At 46.7% G+C, this 15453-nt stretch overlaps 1 protein-coding gene across 1 annotated transcript in view; it reads right to left on the bottom strand.

Annotated features, from left to right (window-relative positions):
- The window catches only part of LOC140204411 (sprouty-related, EVH1 domain-containing protein 2-like), a 136058-nt gene that overhangs the window by 83960 nt on the left and 36645 nt on the right, over positions 1–15453 (bottom strand). The window contains exon 5 of the mRNA XM_072271132.1: positions 15085–15258. Within this exon, the coding sequence (XP_072127233.1) occupies positions 15085–15258 (174 nt within the window). The remainder of the gene's footprint in view (positions 1–15084; positions 15259–15453) is intronic.

The following is a 15453-nucleotide window of genomic DNA, read 5'->3' as shown; positions in this document are numbered from 1 at the left end:
TACAACCTGAAACTCTTACTCTTCACAGACGTCCATGAAACAGAAGAAAAAAAACATCAATGAATGACGGAAAAATGTTAGAACCCCCAAAGCCCCCACCCCCTCCCATGCATAAGCATCAACCCTCCCCTCCCCTTACCCCACTTGTTCCCGCAGAAAGCATCAGCAGCCCACCACCCACCGTGAAAAAGCAAAGTCCCCAAAGAGACCATAATCTAGAGTCCATCAAAAGCTCAACATGCCACAGGCTGGGTCTCTCCCTCTCTCACTAATGCGGGGAGAGAGGTATCCCTCCCGCCAAATGCATTAAAATTACTAAAAGTTACCATAAGATTATATAAAACTAAATAAATCACGAATGAAGAGAGAAAAAAATAGTAAGGTCATCTTTGTGGATTCATGAACCATTCTGAATTCTGAGGGTGGAGGGGAAGAATCTGTTCTGAAAATGTTGAGTGTGTGTCCTCAGCCTCGTGGACCTGATGGTAGTAATGAGAAGAGGGCATTCCTCGGTCGAGGGTCCTTTATGATGAGTGCCTCCTTCTTGAGGTATCTCCATTTGAAGATGTCCCTGATGGTGTGAGGCTAGTTCCCATGATCAATATGGCTGAGTCTACAAGCTCCTGACCCTGTGCATTGGAGCCTCCCGAGATGCAACCAGTCAGAATGTTCCCCGCGGTACATCTGTAGAAATTTGCAGGAGCATTTGGTGACATATACCAAATCTCCTCAAGCTCCTCAAGACAAATAGCCAAGGGTGCGCCTTCTTCATAATTGCCTGGGATAAATCTTCTCGAATGTTGGCACCCAGGAACTTGAAGCTGCTTGCTCTTTCCACTGCTGGTCCCTCGATAAGGACTATGTGTTCTCCCAACTCCTTGAGTCCACAATCAACTCCCTAGTCTTACTGACATTGAGCGCAATGTTGTTGTTGCGAGACCACTCAACCAGCTGATCAATCTCCCTCCTGTACACCTCCTCATCACACCTCCTATAGCTACCAGGGGAAGGGGACCTGTGGGTGGGGAAAGTCATGGAAAGAACAGTCCCAGAAAGGATGAGGGTAGTGGAGAAGATGTGATCAGTGGTGGGATCCCGTTGGAGCTGTCCAGAGTGGTAAACGATGATGTGACGGATGTGGTGGCTGGTGGGGAGAGAGGTGAGGATTAGGGGAACGGTCTGGGAAGGGGAGAGTGACACCAGACATGGGATGTGGAGGGAATGAGGTGGAGGGCTCCATCGATGGATGAAGATAGGGGACATTTCAGAGGTCCTCAAGTGGAAAACCTGAGAATGAATGACCTTCCATTCTGCAGGGACCACTCCCTCCATGGCTCCCTGACTCACTCAACTCAAGTGCCTTCCCCTGCAATCGTAGTAGGTGTAACCTCTGCTCCTACATCCCGTCTGTCACCTCACCTCCATCCAGGGACACAAACAGCCCTTCCAGGTGAGGCAGACATTTGCATGCACCTCCCCCGACCTTTCTACTGCATTCAGTGTTTGTGAAGTGGTCTCCTCTACATCCGTGTCGGTTCAGACTGGGTGACCATTTCACATTCTATCTGCAGTGACCATCCTGACTTCTCAATTACATCATTTCAACTCCCCGTCCCGCTCCCACACCACCACCATCATCAATGTTCACCCTAAGGTGTGTGTGCACGTACATATATTTGCCTACTAGCGCACAAAGGAATTTAAACTGCGCATAAAAGGTTTTCACCCTCTACCTCATCGGCATGTTCAGTATATTTCACAATCGTACACAGTCACATTTCCGTTTCCGGTTTCTGATGCTGACGGTGTTGACAACATGGAGTTTGCAATGATTTGCCTGCAGAATTTAGAATTGGCTTATTCATATGATTTATATTGAAGAAATCATTGATTCACTATGTCGAATTCCAAAGAATCAAAGGGTGTGAAGCGCAGAAGAACTGCGAGTGGCTTAATGAAACAGTGGAAACGGCTACACTGAAAGCCCATGAGGTCAGGAATGTGCGGGTTACAAGAAATATTTATGTACAATACAGAAATTGGTATTACCTGCGTGTATTGTCGCAGAATTTGCAAATGGGAAGAAGTGGGGTGATATTTGGAACTTGGGTTTTTAAAGTGTCATTAGCAAGCAAATCACATATGGACGGTGTGCAAAAGCTCTGGTGAGAAAATCCTTCATTACCCGCTGCAGGCCTGTTAGTATTTTTTGTGAGAGTGCAGGTGAGCGAAAGCGAAAACGATCAAATCCAGAGGAGATCAAAGTTCTTATTGACAGTGTTTTGCTGGCTGTTATAATGAGTACCTCTATATATAAAATTCAGAGTGCATATGTTGTTGTCACTGGGCAAAAAATTGCACAGCACTAGACTTTTGCACACACTGGTTATTACAAATTAGAGGGAACTGTGATCATCATCATCATCATCATAATGTGCCATGTCATATGACATCATCATTATGCATTGTGTCAAATGACATCATTATTATGAGCCGTGTTGTAGGACGAGGGCGATCATGGTCTTGACCATCATTGTTCTTAGCAAATTCTCCCACAGAAGTGGTTTGCCATTGCCTTCTTCTGGGCAGTGTCTTTACAAGATGGGTGACCCCAGCCATTATCGATACTCTTCAGAGATTGTCTGCCTGGCGTCAGTGGTTGCATAACCAGGACTTGTGATCTGCACCAGCTGTTCATACGACCAACCACCACCTTCTCCAATGGCTTCTCGTGACCCTGATCGGGGAAAAAGCAGGTGCTACACCTTGCCCAAGGGTGACCTGCAGGCTAGCAGAGGGAAGGAGCGCCTTAGACCTCCTTTGGTGGGGACATATCTCCACCCTGCCAACCTGACCACACCAACCTCTTCACCCTTGCCCTTCTCCACTGCCAGGGTGAGGTCAAAAGCAAACTAGAAGAACACTTCGTATTCCCATTGGGTAGCCTACAGCCAAATGGCGTGAACATTGAATTTTCCAGTTTTAGGTCACCCATTCCGCCTGTGTTCCTTTCCCACTCCCACCAGTTAACAAAGGCTCATCCCCCTTTTTGTTCACTATTTCAGCGGAGAATGGCCAGACTCATTCAAGCAGTCAAGAAGGTGACAGTGGTTCAAATAACCACACTTCACAACAGTGGTTTGCAGAAGAGCACCTCCGAACACACAACACATCCAACCTTGAAGTGGATGGGCTACAGCAGCAGAGAACCATGAACAGACACCCCGTGCCCACTTTATTAGGTACGGGAGACACCTAATAAAACACGTTGCTCTGCGAGGTGTACCTGCCGCTGCGCCGAACGGGCGACTGGATCAGCTGCAGAGATGACTGGCTTCGCAGCTGTGGACTCACTTTCTTGAACTTCAGTTCTGAATGTTGTTTGCTTACTTTTATTATGGAGGAGAAGATGGCGACGTGACGCAGCGCGCGCGGCCGCTCTGAAATGATATCCTATTTGTAAGTAGGATGCCGTGCACAATCCTGATTTGATGGAAACAGACGTGAGAAGTACGGAGGAACATCTGGAGAAACTTCTGAAATGCCCGCTTCGCTGCCGCTGCTACTGTGCGATCGAGAATCTCTGGAGGGGAAGGCCCCAAATCCTCGGCTTTGCCTATTGCCTGTTGCCGGGGCTGGGGTCGAAGCGCTCGGCAGAGATGGTGTTCGGTGCTCGGTGTCGGAGGGCTGGTCGGAGGCTCGAAGTTTTCGGACGGACTCAGAGTTGGACTGTGGTCAGGTGCTTCCAGGATGCTGCATCGGCAAGTTTGCGGCGCTGGAAGCTCATGGCAGGGAGAGTTTCTCCCCTCTATCGTCTGCATGAGATGATGGGACTTTCAAGAGACTTTGAGACTTTTTTTTTTACCATGCCCATGGTTGGTTCTTTATCAAATTACAGTATCGCTTTGCACTGTTGTAACTATATGTGGTTTTTGTCAGATTTTTTAGTCTTGGTCTGTCTTGTGTTTCTGTGATATCATTCTGGAGGAACATTGTATCATTTCTTAATGCATGCATTACTAAATGACAATAAAAGAGGACTGCGTGTCCTCATAACCTAATTATTATGACATGACTAATTTCCCCTGCACATTGGGTGTTTGACGGTCTTCTTTTTTTAATGGGTTCTATTGGGTTTCTTTGTTTTGCCTGTAGGGAGACAAATCTCAGTGTTGCATATAGTATAATAAATAATAAATGCTCTTTGTGTGTTCTATGCCTTACCAATTGTGCCACCTGCCTTCTTCCCCATTCGATCTACGTGTGCTGCCACATTCACGGACCTTGAAATCCGCTTGAATCCTCAAATCCGCTGTCCGTCCTTGGCGCCCAACCTTTTAAATTGGTAAGTTTGTTTATTATTGTCATGTGTACCGAGGTAGAGTGCAAAGCTTCCTTTGTGTGCCGTCCACACGGATGATTTCATCACACCGGCACTGAGATAGTACAAGGGAACACAGCAACAGACTCAGAATGAAGTGTTAGCTACAGGCAAAATCGGTGCAGGTAGACAATAAAGTGCAAAACCATTATCAGGTAGGAGTTCATCTGTGTAATTCTTACCCATGTCAGATTTCTTAATGTGATACCCTGGTTAATGTTTCGCACAGAGAGTGGTGAGTACGTGGAATTCACTGCCGGCGGCCGTGGTGGATACAATGGGGTCTTTTAGGAGCTTAGAAAGATAGGGGCTATGCACTAGGGAAATTCTCAGTAGTTCCCACATGCCCTCACACTTCCTCCCTCACCACCATTCAGGGCCCCAGACAGTCCTTCCAGGTGAGGCGACACTTCACCTGTGAGTCGGCTGGGGTAATGTACTGCGTCCGGTGCTCCCAATGCGGCCTTCTAATATATTGGCGAGACCCGACGCAGACTGGGAGATTGTTTTGCTGAGCACCTACGCTCTGTCCGCCAGAGAAAGCAGGATCTCCCAGTGGCCACACATTTTAATTCCACGTCCCATTCCCATTCTGACATGTCTATCCACGGCCTCCTCTACTGTAAAGATGAAGCCACACTCAGGTTGGAGGAACAACACCTTATATTCCATCTGGGCAGCCTCCAACCTGATGGCATGAACATTGACTTCTCAAACTTCCGCCAATGTCCCACATCCCCCTCGTACCCCATCCGTTATTTATTTATATACACACATTCTTTCTCTCACTCTCCTTTTTCTCCCTCTGTCCCTCTGACTATACCCCTTGGCCATCCTCTGGGCTTTTCCCCCTCCTCCCCCTTTTCTTTCTCCCTGGGCCTCCTGTCCCATGATCCTCTCATATCCCTTTTGCCAATCATCTGTCCAGCTCTTGGCTCCATCCCTCCCCCTCCTGTCTTCTCCTGTCATTTCGGATCTCCCTCTCCCCCTCCCACTTTCAAATCTCTTACTAGCTCTTCCTTCAGTTAGTCTTGACGAAGGGTCTCGGCCCGAAACGTCAACTGTACCTCTTCCTAGAGATGCTGCCTGGCCTGCTGCGTTCACCAGCAACTTTTATGTGTGTTGCTTGAAATTCCAGCATCTGCAGATTTCCTCGTGTTTGCGTTCTAGAGTAGGTTACATGGTTGTGGGCCGAAGGGCCTGTAGTGTGCTGTAGATTTCTATGTTCTAATGATCGTGCTTTATTTTACTAATACAGTTAATGTGTTGGTTATTTTATTGTTTTGCAGATTTTCTTTTCATTAAGTGTACCTTTAATTACATTATACAATCGAGTACTTCATTTTTTGCTGTTTAAAATAATAATTCAGTTGATTAATAAGTTAAAGTTGTCCTGTTAGCCAATAGGATTTGTCTCATTAACATGTTTTCTCGGGGGAGAGAGAGAGCGCGGGAAAGGAATGAGGGGAAGCCGTTTTCCTTCTTTCTCCTTCTCCGATCCCGCGCTCTCTTGGAAAAAGTCGCTCCGTATACCGCACTGTACGCCGTGAAATTCGTAGTTTTGCGGCAGCAATACAAAACAATAAAAGCTATAAATTACAATGAGAAATAAATATTAAAAAAAAGGAAATTGAATTCAGTAAGTTGTGCAAAAAGAGGAAAAACACTGAGGTAGAGTTCATGGGTTCACTGTTCATTCGTAAATCTGATGCAGGTGTGTTGAGCCATTGAGTAAGCACCTTCAGGCTCCTGTACCTTCTCCCTGATGGTAGCAATGAATAGAGGGCCTGTCCTGGGTGATGGGGTGCTTAATGATAGATGCCACCTTTAAAAGGTGCTCTGGATGCTGGGGAGGGCTAGTGCCCATTGTGACACCAAAGCAAATTATTGGGCGATTGATGCTAATGAGAGAGATAAGAGAGACAATGGAGAAACGTTCAAAATGTTAATGAGAGGGGAGAGAGAGATTAACAGAAAAGAAACACAATTCAGCTATTGACAGACCGGTTACTTTGAACCTGAACTGTTTGAAGTTTGATGGACAAGTGATACCCCAGCAGGGGGATAAAAAGAGCAGGTTCGCTAAGGCACGCGATACACCACGAGATCACGAGATAACGAGACCCTGGAAAGAGCAGTGTGCCCCCACAAGTTGGTGAGTGTTTGGAGGTCCAGTTCGCGGGAATCGACCATAGACTCACAGGGTGTAAAGGTACGATCGGTGGGAACCTGGTGTGTGTGTCCACCCTTGCCTGGGTGCTGGGTTCACTGCGGAAGAACGGTCGTATCCAGAGCGGAGGGGTCACAGTCGGTGACCACAGCGGGATAGAAGACATCAAAGGTCTGCCTGAAACAAACTGCATTTCCCCGCCCCCCCTCCAATGGCACAACAGCGATTACTGCGAACTGTACTAAGCTGAACTGAACTCTGCGACACTTGAGACTGATCATTTTACCCCTAGACTGCGACAGAGCTTGGTCTGATTCCTATTACCCTAGTTCTGTGTACATGTATGTATTATCATTGCTAATCCGTTGCATTTATATCCTTATGATTAGAGTACTGTGTTACTTATTTCTTTAATACAACTTTATTAGTTCCTAGTAATCCAGACTCCAAATAGTGGTCCATTTCTGCTGGTTTGGCAACCCAGTTACAGGGTACGTAACACCATGATGGAGCTGGCTGAGTTTACAACTGTCTGCAGCATTTTTCCAGTCCTGCGCAGTGGCCCCTCCGTATCAGACGGTGATGCAGCCAGTTAGAATGCTCTCCGTTCTACATCTGTAGAAATTTGTGAGTGTCAATTCTCTCCAAACTCCTAATGAAGTACAGCCACTGTCGTGCCTTCTTTGTAATTGTATCGATATGTTGGGCCCAGGTTAGATCCTCAGAGATGTTGACACCCAGGAACTTGGCACTTCTCGCTTCTTCCACGGCTCATCCCTCGATGAGGACTGGTGTGTGTTTCCTCAACTTCCCCTTCCTGAATCCCACCATCAGGTCTGTGGTCTTACTGATATTGAGTGCCAGGTTGTGGCTGGAACACCACTCCACCAACTGATCCGACTTACTCCTGTATCCCACATGCCATAACCTTCTGGACCAGCCTACCAAGTGGGACCTTGTCCGATGCTTTATTAAAGTCTATGTAGACAATGTCTGCTGCCCTGCTTTCCTCAGTCTTGGTTACTTTCTCAACTTCTCCGCGGATTGTCGCCTTGTCGCGGTGGAGAGGCTTGTGTGGCCCTGAGATCCCGAGAGTGATGCCGTCTGGAGCTATGCTCCTGGTAGGGTCACCCATGGCGGTAAGGTCGAGGGTGAGGTCCCTGACAAAGAACAATCCAACCAAGACCTCAACAGTGGAGCAGGCGGACGAAGTTACTTCAAACTCAATGGCTGTGAAGGCGGATGAAGGCTGCAACAAATCCATCAGCTCCAATCGCCGTGGTTTCCATGTCATTGGAATCAGTTGGTTGATTTGTGAAGTATCGTGTGCTTCTTGGAGTGCAACATCAAGTACACGTTAAACAAATACACGCACAGGCGTCTTCACTCTGTGGGCCACTTCTTCAGAACGAAGACCATCATCCTCGACCTCTAGGATAGCTACGACGACGGTGACTTTCTCAAGAAACACCTCAGTCTAATTACTGAGGCAGGGTTTCCCTTGCCGAACACATCTTGACCATTTCTGATCACCTTCTGCCTTTACAAGTATCTACACACTCCATTCCTCAGTATCTTCACTGATAATTGCCCTACCACTGACATCAGGCTCCCTGGCCTGCAGTACCCTGTCTTAGCTCTGCTGCCCTTTCTAAATAAAAGAGCAGCGTTAACATTTCCTAGTCTACTGGCACCAAGGATGTGTACGGTAATGTAAAGAATGACACAGATGACCTATATTGTCCATTATAGAAAGTGTTCTACGTAATTCACAAATACCCTTATTGAGCAAAGTTATCCCCTTTGGTTCAAGATCCTGATGGATGAATGGTAATAACTGTTCCTGAACCTGGTGGTGCGAGTCCTGAGGCTCCTGTACCTTCTTCCTGATGGCAGCAATGAGAAGAGAGCGTGTCCTGGGGGCTGGGGGTCCCTGATGATGGATGCTGCTTTCCAGAGATGACACTCCATGTAGATGTGCTCAGTGGTGGGGAAGACTTTACCTGTGTTGGATGGGACTGTATCCACAACTTTTTTTGGTAGGATTTTCCATTCAAGGGCATTTGGTGTTTCCACTGAAAACATCAATGACGTAAAGTAGAAATAAAAAGAATTGCCATTGCCAAAACCAAATTCCAAAAAATGAAACCCATCTTTACCAACAGACACATTTCTATGACAACAAGGCTTAGGCTACTAAAATGTTACATCTGGTCAATCTTGCTGTATGCTTCCGAAACGTGGACTATAACACCAGAACTCCAAAGAAAAACTGAGAAGTAACAGAAATGTAGCTTCTTAGAAGAATGCTGAAAATGTCATATAGAGATAGGGTAACTAATGAGACAGTACTCCAATGTGCCCACACAAAAAGATCTGTAATGAGAACATTAAATGAGAGGAAACTTGAATTCCTGGGCCATGTCATCAGAAAGGGAGAAATAGAATGCCTCACATTACAAGGTCGTATGCCTGGGAAACGTGGAAGAGGAAGGCAAAGAAGAAAATATATGGACACTGTGAAAGAACTAACAGATCTAAGTGTGCGAGGTATCATTGATGCTGTGTGGGATCGTTCGATGTGGAAAGACATGATCGCCCAAGCACGTAACATGCAAAGCACATGAAGAAGAAGGTGTTTCCATACCAGGCTGCGATGTAGCCAGTCAATACACTCTCCACTACACATCTATAGAAATTTGTCAAAGTTTTAGATGTCTCTGCAAACTCATAATAAAGTAGAGGACCTGTCGTGCTTTCATTATAATTGCACTTGCGTGCTGGGCCTGGGACAGGTCCTCTGGAACAATAACACTGTGGAATTTATAGTTGTCGGTCCTCTCCACATCTGATCTTCTGATGAGGCCTGGCTCATGGACCTCTGGCTTTCTCCTTCTGAATTCAATCATCAGCTCCGTGGTCTTGCTGACTTTGAGTGAGAGGTTGTTGTTGTGGCACCCCCCAGCCAGGTTTTCAATCTCCCCCCGACATGCTGATTCATCACCCCCATGATTCAGCCAACGACAGTGATGTCAGCAGCAAACTTAAATATGGTGTTGGAGCTGTGTTTAGCTACACAATTCTGATAATGGAGTTCAGATTGTCGGCTGGAAGTTCACCCTGGGCCGGCCCACGGAAGTCATTATATGGCGTGTAATCCAGTTGTCATTGGATACTGGTTGTGTTATCAAAGGCTGTGGTGGTTTGAGAAGGCAGCTCACCACCCTCTCCTTAGAGGCAATTCAGGAATAAGACCATAAGACATAGGAGCAGAATTAGGCCATTTGGCCCATCGAGTCTACTCTGCCATTCAATCATGGCTGGTCATTTCCCTCCTCATCCCCACTCTCTGGCCTTCTCCCAGCAACCTTTGATGCCATGTCCAGTCAAGACCCTATCACTCTCCACCTTAAATACACCCAGCGACCTGGCCCCCACAGCTGCCTGTGGTAATAAATCTCACAAATTCACCATCCTCTGGCTTAAGAAATTTCTCCGTGTCTCTGTTTTGAAAGGGCGCCCCTCTATCCTGAGCCTGTGCCCTCTTACCTGAGACTCCCCAACCATGGGAAACATCCTTTTCACATCTACGCTGTCTAGGCCTTTCAACATTCAAAATATTTCAATGAGATTCCCTCGTATCTTTCTAAATTCCAGCGAATACAGACCCAGAGCCATCAAACGTTCCTCGTATGATAACCCTTTCATTCCCGAAATCGTCATTGAGAACCTCCTCTGAACCTTCTCCAATGTCAGCACGTCTTCTTGAAGATGAGGAGCCCAAAACTGTTCACAGTACTCAAGGTGAGGTCTCGCCAGTGCCTTATAAAGCCTCAGGATCACATCCCTGCTCTTGCACTCTAGACCTCTTGAAATGGATTCTGACATTGCTTTTGCCTTTTGACAACTAATGACAAATTTTTAAGGACAATTAAATCTGGGGCAGCCACAGTGACACAGCAGTTTGTCTAACACTATTACAGTGTCATCGGCCTATGTTCACTTCTGCTCTCTGTCCATGAGAAGTTTCTACATTCTTTCCTTGACCACATGAGTCTCCTCTGCTCCACCGGCTTCTTGAACACCCCAAAGATGTACAGGCGGTTTATTGGTCACATGGGTGTACTTGGTCACATGGATATAATCGGTCACATGAGTGTACTTGGTCACTTGGGTGTAATTGGTCACATGGGTGTACTTGGTCACATGGGTGTAATTGGGCAGCACCGGCCTATTGGGTCAGACAAGTCTGTTGCCATGTTGCATCTCAAAATCAAGGGTTCCCAATCTTTTTTATGCCATGGAGCCTTACCATTTACCAAGGGGGTCCGTGAGCCCTAGATTGAGAACCCCTGCTGTCAATAGACAAAATAGTAAATGCCTGCGAGGAGAATATCCAGTGGAGTTGGAGGACAGTGGTTGTGTGTACCAGTGGACATTGAGAGAGTAGAATGGGGATAAGCACACTGTGCCTGTTTTGATGGTCAGCGGGAAAGGCCATCTACCACAGGTGATGTTTCAGATAGATAGATATACTTTATTGATCCCGAGGGAAATTTGGTTTCGTTACAGCCGCACCAACCAAGAATAGAGCGTAAATATAACAATACAAAAACCACAAACAATCAAACAACAAAATGCAAACTATGCCAGATGGAAAATAAGTCCAGGACCAGTCTATTGGCTCAGGGTGTCTGACCCTCCACGGGAGGAGCTGCATGTTCGATGGCCACAGGCAGGAATGACCTCCCGTGCCGCCAAGTGTTGTATCTCGGTGGAATGTGGCCGAAGTCCAACAGTAAAAAGTTCAATAACCAGGAAGGTGACATGCACCATCAGGGGCACACACGTCCGGGCCGTGCTCTCTTCTTGATGCTGGAGATACAGGAGTCCAAAACCCACTCCTCACAGTTCAACAGCAGCTTCTTTCCTGAACCAACTTGAAAAACACCAATACCAATTCAGACTATACGATACAGTGCAGAAGTCTTAGGGACGTAGGTATAGCTCAGGTACCTAAGATTTTTGCACGGTACTATGGGAATTTTATGTATTGCACTGTACAAATTTCATGATGTATGTGAGTGATGATAAACCTGATTCTGATCTGGGTCTCTGTTGTGGACTGAGGGTGGGAAGGGGGCAGGGAGAGGGGAATCATGGCTGGGAAAAGGAGAAGGGAAGCACCAGAGGGACATTCTGTAATGATCAATAAACCAATTGTTTGGAATTAAACGACTTTGCTTGGTGTCTCAGGACTGGGTATTTCTGCACCTGTGCCACTCCCTGCCTCTGCCCCCCGCGGCACTCCACCCTCGCCATTCCCAACATCCTTTGCTCCCGCCAGATTTACAGAGTCGCTCTCTGTTCCACGTTGACAAATACTGGACTGTGCAAAAGTCTTAGGCACCGTAGCCACGATTATATATGTGTGTGTGCCTCACACTTTGGCACAGTCCTTTATTTCCTTCAACTTGCCCTTGTATTGATTTGTCACTTCTGTTTATTTTGTTGTATATGTATAATTTAAGTTAATTTAAATTTATATGACTCATGTCTGTAATGTACAGCACTGCTACCACAGCAGGCTTATTTTCATGACATTTATAGCCTGGGTGTGTCTGCCCTTGACAATAAGCTTGAGCTTCACAGTATTATCCAATGGAGTTTAAGCATACTGATTACATTATCCAATGGGAGTTTGAAGATACTGATAGTGTTAACTAAAGATCAAAGCTCAAAGTAAATTTATTATTGAGGTACATATACGTCACCATGAACAACCCTGAGATTCATTTTCTTGCAGGCATTCACAGTAGAAGAAATACAATAGAAAAATTAAAAGCTACGTACAAAGATTGACAACCAATAGTCTAAAGAAGACATTCGATATGGGCCATATTGTATGACGTCATCATTATGTGCCATGTTGTACGACATCATCGTTATGTGCCATGTCATATGATGTGGACGGTCATGGTCTATCCATGACCATGATTACTGTTGGCAAATTTTTCTACAGAAGTGGTTTGCCATTGCCGTCTTCGGGGCAGTGCCTTTTAGAGGCACCCCAGCCAATATTAATACTCTTCAAAGGTTGTCTGCCTGGCGTCCGTGGTGGCATAACCAGGACTTGTGTTATGACCTGTTCCTGTGGCTTCATGTGACCCTGATCGGGCTAAGCAGGTGCTACACCTTGCCCGAGGGTGACCTGCAGGCTAGCGGAGGGAAGTTGCACCTTACACCTCCTTTGTTAGAGATGTAAATCTACCCCCAATAGTCACCAAAAGAAGAGAAGCTGTGCAAATCCACAAAGAGGATAAATAATACCGAGAACATGAGTTGTAGAGACCTTGAAAGTGAATCCACAGGATGTAGAATCAATAGAGTGTTAGGTAAGTGAAGTTATCCACGCTGATTCAGGTGATTCATAGGATGCTGACAACACTCCATTGTGCATCCAGTGACCTTCACCAAGCACAAATTTCTAAACTTGAATTTGAACTTGTGTTATCCAGTGTTTAAGGATACTGATTGTGTTATCCAGTGGAGTGTAACCATGCTGATCGTGTAATCCAACGGGAGGTTGAAGATACTTATTGTGGATAACAGTACATTGTGTGTTTACTGAGCTTCATCAAGCATGAATTTCTAAGTATGTGGGCCTGACACGATGTGCTCCTTTTTTTATTTGTTTGTTTTATTTATTTGTTTTGTGGGATGTAAGTCTCCAGAAGGTCAACATTTATTATGCATCTGTCAAGCAGAATAACATGGGTCAGCCACTAATACAAATTCTCCTTGTAACTCCCATTACGACGTGTCGGGACAGCAGATCAGAGGCTGTTTGTTGGGGATGTATTGAGCCTCATTGTAATGGTGCCAGATGGGTGAGTGGGAGCGGGAAGGAGTACTCATTTTGTTACTGGGCTACCAGTACCGTCCAGAGTGTCTTGGTGGTTGAAATGGGTCCTGTCATTGACCTCCCTGAACGGGGATAACTTCCTTGCTCTTCCTCAGGCAGGGGGAAGGAGGACAGTGAGAAGGGTTACCGCTCGATAGTTCAAGATAAACTGAAAGCAGACTGCTCATGTTCAACACCGCTCTGTCAGCTTTCGGGGATGTCATTAAGTGTACATTCCAGGGGATGTATAGGGCAGACTATACCAGACCCTTCTGCAACTCAGATTGAAATTCAAATTTACTTTTTTCATACGTACATCAAAATACACAGTGAAAAACACCATTTCCACTAACAGCCAACACATCCAAGGATGTGGCTGGGGGCTGCCTGCATTTCTCGACACATAGCATGCCCACAATGCCCGGTGGACTGACACAAAGATTCAAATTACATCTATTATCAAAGTACGTATGCAGTGAGCAACCCTGAAATCTGTCTTCCCCACAGACAGCCGTGAAAGAAATGCGAACCGCGGAATGAACCAGTTCAAAGAAGAACGCGAAACATCAAGCCCTTTGCCTCCCCGCGTGCAAAAAAATCACGCAAGTGGCAATGACAAAAAAAGAGAGCGAAATACACAGGATACAAAACACAAAAACGAAAGGCTTAATTCAGTGTTCGTTATTTGCGGGCCTCCCGGATTCAAAAATCGCCCAACTGGATTGGAAGATGGAACACATCATAAACCTGAATTAGTGTCCAATTCTATCATCTGCGCAGATTAAACCTGGCCTCGTGGAACACACTCTGAGACGGCAAAGTGCCCGGTCGCCCGACTGGCCTGAATGTAGATTACAGCCCTAGCAGCAGCAAAACTATATCTGAAATAAAAAGAAGGTATGGAAGAGGCGAAAAGAATTGCTTCATAAACCATCTTGAGGATGTCACTTTCAGTAGCGTTGCTCGCTGGCGCCATCTTGGAGGCCAATCAGCGCACAGCAAGTGATTTAACACCAGCAGCAGAGCAAGCCCCAGCCAGATGGGTGTGGATGTAATTCAGGGGAGTTCTTGCCAGTGCCAAGACCAATGACTATGCCTCACCCAACATCAATCCAATTTAAATTGTGTTCACGCGATCTTGCTGTGCAGAGACGCGATAGAGAGAGACAGGAGGCGGGTGCTGCAATTCCGGGTTAGTGCACAGAAAATTCTGGATGCTGGTGAGGGGCGCCGACCAGAAACACCCCCTCTTTAGATGCGGCCCGGCCTGCTGACTCACTCGCGCATTTTGTGCGCAACGTAAAGTCCAACCCCTGTCGCAAGAGGTGGAAACGGGTCAGGGCTTTGGCGAGGGTGTATAGGCCAACCCCCTGTATGGTGGATAACAGAAACATTGACGAACTCCAACCACGCCATTGACTTTGGACGATGGGGACGGGAGAGGTCATCGATGGGTTAAGCTCCCCGGGGAGCTAAGGGCCCAAGAAGAAGAAGAAGACGAAGGCCTCGTTGAGCCAGGCCCCGAGCAGTCAAGATCCGTAGGGTGAGCACCAATCACTGACGATCTTACTTTGGTGGCTGTATGACAGAGCAGCCAATCAGGTCGGGTGAGAAGCCACGGTGCAGTACCGTAGAGGGGGTAAGTTGCCACGGTAACCACCAGGGAGACAACAGCTGCACACCTTGGGCCCGCGTGCTCCCATCTGCGCCAACATCTGCCGCCACATCTGTGAGAGAGCAGCCACAATAGGGTTCTGGTTCGGAGAAGGCGGGAGCTGGCGACTCTCTTGCTGACAGCAATAACTGTAGGAGTGCGCAGAAGGGAGAGGTTCGGAAGACAAAAAGAGGAGACGAGAGGGATCTGGCGGGCAAGGCGGGGTAAAATCTGAAGAGATTCCACAGGTATATTAAGAGCTGTGGAGAGAATAGGTTCATAGATGTTTACATGACCATCCTCAGGGTGAAGGAGCAACACCTTTTATTCCGTTTGGGTTGTGC

The sequence above is a fragment of the Mobula birostris genome, chromosome 10 (assembly GCF_030028105.1).
Source record: "Mobula birostris isolate sMobBir1 chromosome 10, sMobBir1.hap1, whole genome shotgun sequence".
NCBI classification, from domain to species: Eukaryota; Metazoa; Chordata; class Chondrichthyes; order Myliobatiformes; family Myliobatidae; genus Mobula; species Mobula birostris.
This window is presented reverse-complemented; position numbering and strand designations above follow the sequence as displayed.